Here is a 13,367-nt window from a genome sequence, read left to right as displayed (position 1 = left end):
TAGGTCTCAACTCTGGCATTCCAGCCTCCCTCTGTATGTGCACTTAGCTTGTGCTAATGCTAGTGGGATACAAGCTGCATTGTGCTATGTTAACAGATACTTAGAAATCTGCTAGATGGAATTCTTGAGGGCAGCAGAATTCTTTGCAATGCACAAAGCGGATCTGAGAAGGCGCAGTTTGTCCTGAGAAAGGATAAGTTTTCAAGGCATGTGGTGCAGAAAAGAAGGTGGTGAAGAATTTTCAATTCCACTCCACACATTCCGGATAAGAGAGTCTGAGCTAATACCCTTGTGTATTATGGTGTACGCATGTAGCTGCGGAAGTAGTGTTAGGATGGAATTTATGGACACTAAATTGTTTGCCAGGAAATGTTTACTAGCTATACCCAATAAATGCCTGGAAGCATGTCCCTGGATTTTAATGTGATACAGTTTTATTTTCTTATTTTTGGAATGAAGTGTTGCAAGAATCGATAGAGGAAACTTTTACTTTAATGTAAAACAAACAAGCTATGCCTGCTTGTGTTTATGAGACCTAGCTGGAAATGCTTGGTTAACTATAAATGTTTTGCCCACATCTCTGGACCCATGCCATTTCTGACATATCAGCGGTGAAATGTATGTCCTATTTTTAGAGCCAAATATTCTCATCATCAAGTCAAGGTATATTTTAAACAAAGAATCTGGTTACCACAGCTGCAGTGTGATGTTTAATGAAAGAACTGGGCATGCATTTGAAAATGCTAAATATAAAAAGCATCTGAAATGGTCAAGACCTATGTGAAGTAAAAATATATATATGCTTCTTATGATAAGTGGGGATATTGCACCCAAATATATCTACAATTTTTCATTTCACAGAGATCTGTGACTATGATAGCATAGGATTCAATGTTGCATTTGATTGCTGTTGTACCATCACAAATAGACAAATTGTGTCATTCCAATACAATTTTTTGGAGTCAGTGAATTACTTGATTCGCCTGGATAACAAATCTATTATTTTACCATATGCTGTAACTTTTACAAATGCCGTACACTGTTCATCTTTTCCCCTTCATACAAAAAAGCTGCACAAAGCTATAAGAACAGGATTCAGCAGAGTTTACTTAAATGTTTAGGGACTGTGCACGAGATGAAATTATATGTGTGTGAGAAATCATACCAATAATATATGTCCTCCATTACTAAAAACATGATCACAACACAATCTGTTTATATGCAAATATTTGTTTTTACCTGCAGTATATTTTTCCTATGAGATGTTCCATAGTTTGATACACAACTCACTTAACATGTTAGGATTTAATAGCAGGATAAATATGTCTCACATCTTATAGTCCTAATCTTGTTTTTCTAGCATTTTTTAAAGTGAGATATTAGCAGTGATCCTTCAAATATAGTGTAATTAAACATAATTAGTATGCTTTAAATTTACCTATTCATTGTTGAATATTATTTCCGAACAGTTCTTGCAGTTAATAGAGCACTAAATATGTTTTGCTGTTTTAAAAAACAGACACGTCTAGCATTTCTACATAGGTTATACAGGAAGACTAAATTACTAGTATATTAAAATGTAATTTCTTAACAAGTGTCTCCAGGAAATATATATATATATATAATTTTCCTTTAAATTATAGTCTAATTTTTAAAGCTGTGTATGGTGACATATTTAGCTAAACAATGTCACAGCAAATAGCACAATACAATGAAATTCTTTATGACTGAAGTATAAATCAGTTTTCAATAACAGATTATAAATTTAATAAAGCAGTTTCTATTGCAAATACTTGGGGAGGGGGGTTTCAAAGACATATTCTATTGCTTGTGAAGAGTAAGAATATTCAAATGTCTTCTCTCTTTAAAAAAACATCCATCAACAGCTTATTCCATTATATGTTTGGCAGAAATATTGGTGTTTGGTGACTGGAGCAACGCTAAAGACCTAAGGCCACACACACTATTGCATCATCACAATTGTTCCCTTTTGGTTTGATGTGTGCCATTTGCCACCAGCTTGCTTAAAGGACCTGCAAAATCTGCGTTGCTAGCTGAAGAATGGCACATGTTGCAACTTATTTCCATTTGGTCTGTGCTTTCCCAAAAATGCCATTTTGAAGCAGTTATAGAGGAATGGAAAGATTTTTCGCTTGCTTTGTTTTCGTTTCTCATATGGAAGTATTTCGCTATCTATGACATGAAATATAAAAATCTACAGATGTATAGACACAACAGCAAGTAAACACCCAAGAACACTCAGAACAGTAACACCCAACAGCACTACCCTCCAGCAACCCAAGCAATGCTTCAAAGGACTGCATATCATGTTTGTAAAGTTTTTCCTCTTTTTTAACATGCCTAGAAGCCCAGTCAAGACCAGAACTCAAGGTACACAAAGGGGAGAGGTTTCTGTTGCCCTGTATATGGGCAACAAAGCCATCCACTTCAGTAACAGTTATGAGTAATTTGTTTAGTCGTTTAGTCGTGACCGACTCTTCGTGACCCCATGGACCAGAGCACGCCAGGCACTTCTGTCTTCCACTGCCTCCCGCAGTTTGGTCAAACTCATGCTGGTAGCTTCGAGAACACTGTCCAACCATCTCGTCCTCTGTCGTCCCCTTCTCCTTGTGCCCTCAATCTTTCCCAACATCAGCATCTTTTCCAGGGAGTCTTCTCTTCTCATGAGGTGGCCAAAGTATTGGAGCCTCAGCTTCAGGATCTGTCCTTCCTGGGGGCACTCAGGGCTGATTTCCTTAAGAATTGATAGGTTTGATCTTCTTGCAGTCCATGGGACTCTTGCTTAGGAGATGTGTGTGCATATTGACAAAGGAAAACAAGTTGTTGTTGTTGTTAAAAAGTCTACTCCGCACAGTTTTCTTTTGGAAACTGAGTATTAATTTAGGGTGTGTTGCCATAAACAGAATCAAAAGGCTGATCACAACAGAAAGGGTAGAGCTGGAAAGGAATAGTTAAAAGCAGTCACTAGACTAGAGTGTATACACAGCCACCAAGATGGCAAAAGAGCAGGGATTTGAGAGCCAGAAGCAAGGAAGAATTTTCTTTAGGGATTGCCTAGATCACACAGCTAAAATCTTGGAACTTGGAAAGGTAGTGACTTAGGAACGTCAAGCTGGAAAGGTGTGGCTATCAGGAGCTCACTGCAGCTCAGGAAAAGATTGTGTTCTCCATTATCTAGGCAGCAAGAAATTGTCATAAGGGACGTGGGTGGTGCTGTGGTCTAAACCACTGAGCCTAGAGCTTGCCGATCAGACGGTCAGTGGTTCAAATCCCCGCTACGGGGTGAGCTCCCGTTGCTTGGTCCCTGCTCCTGCCCACCTAGCAGTTCGAAAGCACTTTAAAGTGCAAGTAGATAAATAGGTACCACTCCGGCAGGAAGATAAACAGTGTTTCCGTGTGCTGCTCTGGTTCGCCAGAAGCAGCTTAGTCATGCTGGCCACATGACCACATGACAACTGCAGATCTCCTCGTTTTGGGCAGACATCTTAGTGACAATACTCCAAGGGGTATCTGCAGGCAGGACTGGGGGCGGGGGAACTCTGTCTGAAATGCTAACCAGCTTCCTGACAGTGTAGATAATTCTAAACTAGATGAATCAATACTCTGGGTCCAGTATAAGGCAGCTTCCCATGTCCCTAACATGGTCCTAGTTAATCCGCTGATAAGTAGCTTGCCTCTTTATTCCCAGCTTGGGCATAATATATCTTCCTGCCAGCACTCTGAAGGCCAGCCTGTATATGAACCTCCAACTTCTTGTGTTGTTTCCTTGCAAGGTGTGCACCCCTGGAACAAACACTGACACAGCCATGGCGGACATGTCTGGGAACTAAAAATCCAACTGCTCATTCCATGGCCAAAACTGATTATTCCTCATGCCAGATACCATGCCCAGGACTTCCTTGGCAGTCTTCATACTTCCATCTTCCCTGCTGCCTTCCAGACCTTGAATGTGACCTGTGAAATACAACCCTCAGTAAGGGGTTAGGAATGCTGTACCCAGATGGTATCACCCTCCCTTAAACATACAAACACACCAATTGTGGAAGGCAAGAGAGCAAAAGCTTTATGATAACTCATGTACTGGGGCTTTTAAATCATCTTCTAGTAGCTCCCTCTGTGCCACACACTTCAGAATTGTCCCCCAATATAGTGCAAGGAGCTGTGGCAATATGCCTGCCTAGAGGGACTCTTTGGACCATACAGCATTCAATGCTGTGAATGAAATGAAATACTGAAAGCTCCTATCAAATATGGAACAAATTCAACTTCAAAATGATAAAAAAAAATCAAGCCAATTAACACAATAAAGAAAGTACAACTGAATTATTCTTACCAAAGTTGTAATATAATTTGGCTCAAATATCAGTTTTAGGATTGAACATTGATTTGAGGAGATGGGATGAGATCCTAGAATCAATGTATAGTTTTCTAAAAATGAAGAGGATCTTAAATATTCTGCTTTAGGGCCTGCTGCAGCAGATTGCAATATGTATTTTGAAGGAAGACTTGTTTTGGCATTGCTGAAGTTGCTAGGAATTTTTCTTTTGATTTTAATGAAAGCTGGAATGGGATAAAAGTATTCATACAAAAAAATAATAATTCAAAACCTCATAACCCAGAAATATACCCTTTTATTTATAATACCCACTTAGTACTGTTTTACTGATTCACTTCATGCAAAGAAATGTATTACAGAGAAGTGTCCAAAAACTTTACAGTTCAAACCTAGGTAAGTATCAGATAATATCAAGTTGGAAAATAAAACACATCTGCTTTAGACTGTGTTCTCAAGCATGCTTATGTGAAAGTTTTGAGCTAAATGGGTATTTGTAAATGTGCTTAGAAGAGACTCAAGTTGGATCTGCAACAAAATGTTGCAGTGTATTCCCCACTTCTAAAAGGAGTGTTCTTATTCAGAATACTAGTCCATCATTCCCCCAAAAGGAGGGCATTCTAACCCACCCCCACCGTTGTTCTGTTTTCCCCCTCAGCCATAACTTAACTTTCTGTGGCCACTAAGCATGCTCAGTCTTTATTGGAGCATCTGTCTCATTAGGATTTGTGTGTGTGTGTATACTACTGGAAATTTCAGAGTTCCCCCACTGATACTTCCCTCTTGTTCCTCCATTCATGTTACAAGCCTGAAAACTTGACATTTATATAATCATACACAATTTAATTATTTTTCATAACTTGCATTCCAAAAGTACTGTATAAATCCCACCCATTACTATAGGTCTTGTATCAATTTATACCTGTGGGGATCAGGCGGTGCCTGTTGAAATCATGGTTGTGGGGATCAGGTTGAAATCATGGTTGCAACCCACAATGCACCGCCGCCTCATTATATATCCATTAATTTCACAAAAGTTGCAAGTGTATGGTACATTGTTGCTTCCTGTGAGAATTAAAACAAAACCAATGGACAGCATGACAGATTTTTCATTACAGCCAGTGTTTCAAGATATTTGTCAGTAGGTTTTTTTCTTTCTTCCAGAGGAATATTTCTAAATAATAAGCCATCTTCAAAATGCAATGTGTGGAATTAGATGAGTAGCCTATTTCATAAATAAAGTGTATGAACAAGGTGTTCAAAAGAATAAAAAATGAGAATTATATGTATCATTCTAGCCCATATTTCAATTGCATGTGATGATTCCTGGGTTTTGGTGGGAACTGGGAATAAGAAACTTGTAGCCACATCCTATGAATGCTTGTAAAAGGTTGTGGCTGCACAAACATTGGCACTAGCTAGTTGCATCCTATGCAAAGAATATGCCAAATAAGGCAAGTCTGTGTTCTTTAGGGTTTGGTTATGGGCTTTCATATGTAAGACTCATGCATATGGATCAATATGCATCTATGGTGTGGGTTTTTCAATATGAGGGAGTCCATTGCCCTGTCAGTGTGGACAAGATAGTGTTGTTTCAGCTTATCCAACTTCTCCCTTTAAATACCGTGACTCTTTCCTGTCCATACCTCACTCATGTAAGAACTTTAACAGTTCTACTGCAGTGCCCTCTGTTTTTTTCAATAGCACAAGATATTGTGTGTTGGTGCATACATCACCACACTGACACTGTTGTCCTGGCACATTATGGCAGCTAACCTTACACTTTGCCTTCCACAGTAGATCATAAGATCAGGGTGAAAGTCAGTGAAACTAAGCATGCTTACCTAAACTGAGCTCTAATGAATCAACAGAACTTACTCCTGTGTACATGTGTTTAGCATCAGGAGGTTATATGGAAACAAATATGTCCAGGTAATTTTTTGGAGTCAGTGAATGCAGACAGACGACCAAAAAAGTATATATTTCACAATTCAACATAATAAAGGTTTAATGAATGAATGAAGGCAAATAGGTTTGTGGTACTGAGTACATTTCATGAAACCTACTATCAGCATTATTTTTTTAAAGACACAGTTTTGGATTTAAAGTTTTAAATGGCAGCCACTAACTAGCCATTGCAAATTTAACACATTCATAGTTAAACATGGAGACCACAATAAATTAATGCTATTTCGGATGATAATCCTTTGTGACATTAAAGCAAACAGCTATATTAAACAGAACCAAGTCCTGCAACTTAATATAAGAAGCTATGAATATAAGAAGCAATGTATGAATTTCCATACATTTTGGGAAATATTGCTTTTTGAAATCAGTTTACTTATTAGATAATTTTTTTATTAATCTCAGGTTTAGAAAATTTAACAGACTGTTTTTTCTTATAGTTTGCATGATCCATGATTATGTATTTGGAGTAATAATAAAAAAGCTGACACTAGTTTGTTTATTTTCTTGCTGAGCCAGATCAAATAAGCATTCCAGAAAGGCAAACCGTGACTTGCTGTAATCAGTAAAGTTGGAAGTAGAATTTTTTAAAAAACAATCAATATTTTAAAAATCTAACATTTAATTAACCTAATTTGAAAAGCTGTACAAGTAACCATATTATTCAGGTAACAATCCATTGATATGTATGCATATATCCACTTTTGTTTAATGAAACATTTACACTGTAAATTATTGTTTGTGTCTGCATGGCTTGCTTGATGCACTAGCAAATACGTTCCATTTAAACAATAATGTTTTGATTGTAAGAAAAAATGAAGAGATGGCAGAAGAGGGGCAGGGCAGTTGATGCGATGGATAGGAAACCAAAATAAAAGAAATCAGCTTCTGATTATGTGCATTATGTTTAAATCTGTGCAGTATTCAACTGTTGGTTTTTTTATTATTTCCTTCCCTGATATCTACTGACTTTTACACACACAAACCACACACATAGAAAAATTTGGTTCAGTCTATTGCTTTTTCTCTTGACATGCAATTTGCGAAACCCTTTTTAGGTTTGCCTTAAGAATGAATTAGGAAGAAAGCATGACAGGCATCCTTCCGAACGATAGAATTAAGGAGACATATTTCATATTGCCTTTGATCTGGAACATTAACTGTTCCAGCCGCTTGGAGCATTTTATGGCTCAAACTGAGCAGTCACCCTTTTGATTCTTCTTGTCCCACATCCACAGTGACTGATTGACAGCGACAGGTTGGGAAGAAATTTCAGGGCACATTAAGATCTGACACTTTAGGGGAGAGAACTTAGTCCCATTAGTGGCCACATTAAGGGAAGTCACACCTATTAGAGATGAAAGCTAGGACCATGTTTATAGCTCACCTGAAATACCAAGGGACTTTAGATTCCCCCTGTTACTTGTTTTCCTAAATAATGGAAGCTTAACATGACTCTGGTCATACTGAATTTTAGCAAGTGACTTCAGTATTTCAGGTTAACTTGGTTTCGTCCTACTACATAATTTGATTCATCTGGTACCACATTATACCTATAGATCCATCTATTTTAGATTAAATAGATGGTTGGTAAATGTTCCATGATGGGACCAGGGCTTCTTCCCCAGAAACAGCAGCTCCAAGTACCAAAAAGGGGGCTGGCGGCTGGCGGAGAGTCCAGCCATTGTGTTTCCTTTGCCTTGGTCTATATTAGAGCACATATTGAAACGATAAACACAAGGCACAACATATTTCATCAAGATTGTTGAGTACATAGATTTTCCTCTTTTTTCCCCCTTCCTGGAGGAAAGGGTGGGGAAGGGCAGCTCTGGCCTTGCCCAGCCACTTATGGCCACCGCTGGCCCTTCCAGGAGGACTTCTGAGAAATGCCACTTGACAAAAAAAACCGCTTCAAGATAGTTATAAATATAAGAAGAAAACAGATCTCAAAAAAGTGGGAAAGACTCTTACCGGCCACAGAGCGCTGCAGGTTTCCAGCTCAGTCTAAAACTGTGAGGCAAACTGCAGCAGCTGCTGAACAAAACTTCTAGTTGTTGGTGTTGTGTTTTTTTTTAAAAAAAAAGAGAAAGTCTGCAAAACTAATTTCCCACAAATAGGACTCAATTTCCGTTTAAGCAACTACCTCTTGCAAATCTCATACAACCCTTTTTTCCCCCCACTGGCAGATGAAAATGACTTGTGTGAGAGAAAGAGGGGGAAAGGGAAAGAGAGAGCGCGCGCGTTTTCACACGCCCGAGAATTTATAATGCCGTGAAAAGGGGGACTAAATGTTTGGGATTTCACAAGCAAACACAGAAGGGGAAAAGGCGGGAAACACTTTTTTTAAAAAAAAATAAAATCGTTTGCTTCTCAGCGGTCAGCTCAACTGTCTCTGCCGTTTGCTGTTTCGAAGCGCCCTCGGAGGCTCTCCTGACACCTGAGACAATACAAACAGCCTCGCCAAAGGGAACAGAACAAACTGTCTCGTGTGTTTGTGTGTAAAATGGGGGAAGGGCGGGATGCCTTGTTTTGAAAGCACAAGAACCTGCGACCTCTTTTGCGCGCCCTGTGAATATCTTTGTTTACTACTCAGAGGAGAAATCGGCTCTGTGGAGCGGGAGGAGGGGAGAGACTCGGCGCTTTGACATAAGGGGTCGCGAGGGGTCTGCCTCCCAAAGCCATGATTTGTTTCCCAGTCGAACTCGAGCGCCGAAATGACCATCGGTTCCTCACGTCGATCCTGTCAAGTTAACTCAGCTTCCATGGCACCTTATCATTAAAAAGAGGTTTCCCCGCCCCACTCGCACCTCTAGGTGAGATTCTGGCTATGGTTATTGCTGTTATTATTAACAAGCAACGTCGAGCGCGACGGCTCGAATTCTGTCAGGTAGGGGGAAAGCAAGGGAAGCGGCCAATCAGATCGCGCCTCAGGGACGCCGGAGAGGCGCGCGACAACTGCCCGCCCCGCTAGCTGGGCAGGCGAGGGAATCCCGTCAGGCGCTTGAGGCGGGAAGGCGCTCGAGCGTCGCTCCCGCGCTCTGCCTCACGCGACGCAGCGCCTCGGACTCCGAACGCGCCTCCGCCTCGAAGGCGGCCCCCTCCCCACAAGCGTCTCGTTTTCATGTACACTTCAAGCAAACACTCTTTTCTGTTTACTCCACCCGCGTTTATTTATTCCTCCACATACTGTATTTATTTCTAGCCCTTCGAAGCAGCCCCAAATCAAGCTGAAGTATTTAAGTGCTCAGATCCTGAAACTTCCCTTCTGCTTCAGGCTCATCTGCCAACAGTTTCCTCCTCCTTTTCTTTGTAAAGAGCTATAGGGAAAGGCAGTTCCGCCTTTGTGAGGTGATCACCATACTGTTTGGACCTATCTGATGTCAATAGATCTTACCTGGATCCCGTGGGTGGCTTAGCTATTTTAGAGACTGACCTAAATTTACAAGGGGAAAGCGGGGTGGTGTCAAGTATCTGAAGGATTCATATCTTGTCATTGGTCCCTAGCCTACACAGTTTGACAGCCAGCGAACTGATTCAGGTGGTCACAGTTATCTCTTAGGATCAGGCAAATCTAAGAAGACTTTAGCAGGCGGAGAATTTGCCTCAGAGAAACCTGTTCACAGCTTTGTGCCACTAAATTCGTAATCTCCAGTCACAGAGCTGACGCCCTTCAAGATGGTGATCAAGTAATGGGCAGGTGTGGGTAACCGTAGCGTAAAATGAATTCTCCACACCTGCAATTGCTCAGTAAAGCAAGTGATCACCAGCTGTTTGCCATATTGAAATATATTCACTTTGTTGAAATAGGCCTGAGGCTTGGCCCCACATTGGCCCAAACAGAGAGTCCTTTCCCTTTGTTGAAAATGCCCCAACTGAAGAAGTGAAAGAGGGAGATGACACAAAACCTTTTTTTAAAAATAAAATAAAATAAAATAAAAGCTGCATTGGGCTCTCCTGTAAACTTTGTTTCTAGTCCATCTGATAAGTTTTCCCTTCATTCAGTCAAAGCATTTCTTGAGAGACATGCAAGTGCAAAAAGCATGCTGATTTGGAGGAAAGTCTTGTTCTCAAGAGTCTACTTTTCATATATACAGAACAAGTCCAAGTTATCCACGTCCTGGAGAAACAATTAAAAGCTCCAGAATGAAAGTGGGATGATGCCTCTTCTCAGCGGTAGTTAGAGACAACCCACTTTATTGATATATACACATTCAGGCTCATAAGGGCTGACGAAAAAATGAAACTTCATTCACTTCCAAATAGAGTGCCCCTATTAGCATCACTTCAGATCAGGCTTACATTTTGTGCATCCTTTGTGACAAATGCTGTTTGGGCGAAAGAGTGGCGCAAACAGAGCACAAACTTACTTCATATAAATCCACCCTTGGTACATGTTCTACAGCCATTGTGTGTGCACACATCTATCAGAGGGGAGGGAGAAGTCTAATATTTAGCCAGGAGGGAGAACCTCAACATTTGTTTTGCACAGATCACATACCTTATTTCAGTATTCCTTATAACCCCCAGATTACGTTGCTTTCCCCATATTGCAAATTAACTAGTGTGGGGATGGGGAAACAGCCAACATACTGCACGAGAGAGATTAATTTTGAAATCCTGTTGAGAGGATGACAGAGACAGAGTTTTATTAGCCAACGAAGCATATAATGGTAGATGTTAACATTGTATATTCATGTGGCATCCCCCCCTCCTGTTTTTTTAAGACACTGGATATATATGTGAGGTTGTGTAGCACAAAACTTCCATCCAAGCTCATCATTATAAGAATTTTGTAACATTAAGAATTTGGTGCCTGAGTTTGCTTGTTTGCCTCTTTTCCTTTCCCCATGTTTTCTTAGATTCTAAACCCAAAGGCAGATATTGTGTTATTTCTATGGATTTGTCTGCCGTTGTTTATTTATTAGATTTATATACCCCCCTTTATCCAAAGATCTCAGCTTGGTTCAAAAGATAAGAAAAGCACAAATAAAACCCTTGACAAGGTGAAATGGGTACTCTGTTGCGGATAATGCTGCCTGTTGCAGATTTCGAAGTGTCCTCTCAGCAGGGCTAGGATCAGGACCATAGGCCAGCTGGTCAGGCCCCAGCACTGGTCTGCTGAAGTGCCACCAGCTACAGACTCCCCCGTGGGGAACTTTGGGACGCCTTGTGTGGGTGTGAAAGTGGGCGCACATGGGAAGCGCCCCTGCCACTTCCTCCACCGTGTGCCGCCTTCGACTGTTCAAAGGGAGAGCGCAGGCAAATGAGCCAAGGGGGACACCGGCTGCTCTCGGCCACTTTATTTCTGGGTTGGCCTGGCAAGGGAGGCTGGCTCGATGGGGAAGTGCAGGTGAGCGGCTGAGAGCGGGCAAGCCAGCGGGGAAGAAGAGGCCGCGCGTCCTGGTCTCCTGTTAAGAGGGAGCAGGCCCAGCAAGGCCGCCAGCCCCACTGCCAGCAAGCCCTATCCTCTCCCCCAGAGAGAAGATGTGGACCAAACAAGTCATGGCAGGCGGCTGCTTGCGCAAAGGCCCAATCCCATTTTGCCCTGGGCGGCTGTCCGGAGGGAGATCCTGGCTCTCTCCTCTTGGCTTCCGCATCCCGGCCTGCCAGACTGGCTCCATGGGCGTAGCCAGGATTTATGTTAGCGGGGAGCAATATTTTATTACTTGATATAGGGGTGGAGGCAGTTGTCCCCCTCCTTGCCTACGCCAGGGGCTGGGTCCCACCCTCCCTTCGATGGCGGTGCCCCCCAGATATAGGGAGTAGTAACCTCCTCCTCGTGCCACCTGCTCCTCGGCGCTCTCCCTCCGGGCCAAAGGGGCGGAAGGAGGGACCCTGGCCGGAGCAGCTGCCCCCTTGGCCCCCCCTGTCCCTGCCCGGGGCTCCCTCTCCGCCGCAGCTCGCCCTGCCTCCCGATCGCGCCTCGGAGGCCGAGCCGGGGTCAGGGCGAGGGGAGCCGCGGGCGGGCGGGCGGGCGGGCGCGCGGAGGCAGCAGCTCGCCTGTGGTCAGTGCCGCCGCGCCGCCGCTAAGCCAGCCCCCGGCTCACGTTACACACTCCTGTATTTATAACCTCGGCGAGCCGCTTCCCCCTCGGAGCACTTGCGCGGGACCACCTCCTTTCTGCCGCCGCCGGCGGACAGCGCGCCGATCGGGAGCATCCGATCGAGGCCCCGCTCGGGCGCACCAGCCCTGGATTATTGGCGAGCGCGCAGCGGCGGCGGCGGCGGCATCTGGTGGCTTGGGGGGGGGCTGGCCGGGAGGAGAGCGCAGCGCCCCGGCGCCTCTTGAGCCGCGGGCTTCCCCGGGCCGCGGGGCCGCCTTGCGCGCCGCCATGGATCACACGCTCTTCGGCTGCCTGCGCAGCCCGCACCATGCCCCGGGCCAGGGCTTGCACCCTTTCTCGCAGTCGGCGCTCGCCCTGCACGGCCGCTCCGACCACATGTCCTACCCGGAGCTCTCGCCCTCGGCCTCCTCCTGCATCATCGCGGGATACCCCAGCGAGGAGGGCATGTTCGGCAGCCAGCATCACCGGGGGCACCACCATCACCATCACCACCACCACCACCACCAGGCGCAGCAGCAGCAGCAGCAGCAGCAGCAGCACCAGCCATTGCAGACGAACTGGCACATTGCGCAGATGGCTTCGCCGCCGCCTCCCCCTCCGCCGCCGCCGCCCTCCGCCTCGGCCAGGCACAGCCTGTGCCTGCAGCCCGACTCGGGTGGACCCCCGGAGCTGGGCAGTAGCCCCCCGGGACTGTGCTCGAACTCATCCAGCCTGGGGAGCAGCACCCCGACGGGGGCGGCGTGCGCTCCGGGAGATTATGGCAGGCAGGCGCTGTCCCCGGTGGAAACCGAGAAGCGCGCCGGCAAGCGGAAAAGCGACAGCTCAGGTAAACGCGCCCCTCGTGTCTTTTCTTGGGTGGGTAGGTGGGTGGGGTCGGGGGTCGAAAAGGGGAAACCCACCCCCAGGTGGATCGGGCTGTTGGCGAAGAAAGTGGCCTCCTCTTTGGTGCGCTCCTTTGGTGAGGTTAAGTCACCTTTTGGGGA

The 13,367-nt window shown here is 44.3% G+C and overlaps 1 protein-coding gene across 1 annotated transcript in view; it reads left to right on the top strand.

Moving 5' to 3' along the window:
* The first annotated feature begins 12,345 nt into the window (after nucleotides 1–12,345).
* Nucleotides 12,346–13,367, top strand: part of MEOX2 (mesenchyme homeobox 2) — a 66,912-nt gene continuing 65,890 nt past the window's right edge. Inside the window, exon 1 of the mRNA XM_081834919.1 lies at nucleotides 12,346–13,210. Coding sequence (XP_081691045.1) covers nucleotides 12,652–13,210 — 559 coding nt within the window. The 5' untranslated portion in view covers nucleotides 12,346–12,651. The remainder of the gene's footprint in view (nucleotides 13,211–13,367) is intronic.

Source organism: Podarcis erhardii (assembly GCF_964252035.2).
Source record: "Podarcis erhardii genome assembly, chromosome: 12".
NCBI classification, from domain to species: Eukaryota; Metazoa; Chordata; class Lepidosauria; order Squamata; family Lacertidae; genus Podarcis; species Podarcis erhardii.
Note: the sequence above shows the minus strand (reverse complement) of the source record. Positions and strands in the feature narration are given on the sequence as shown.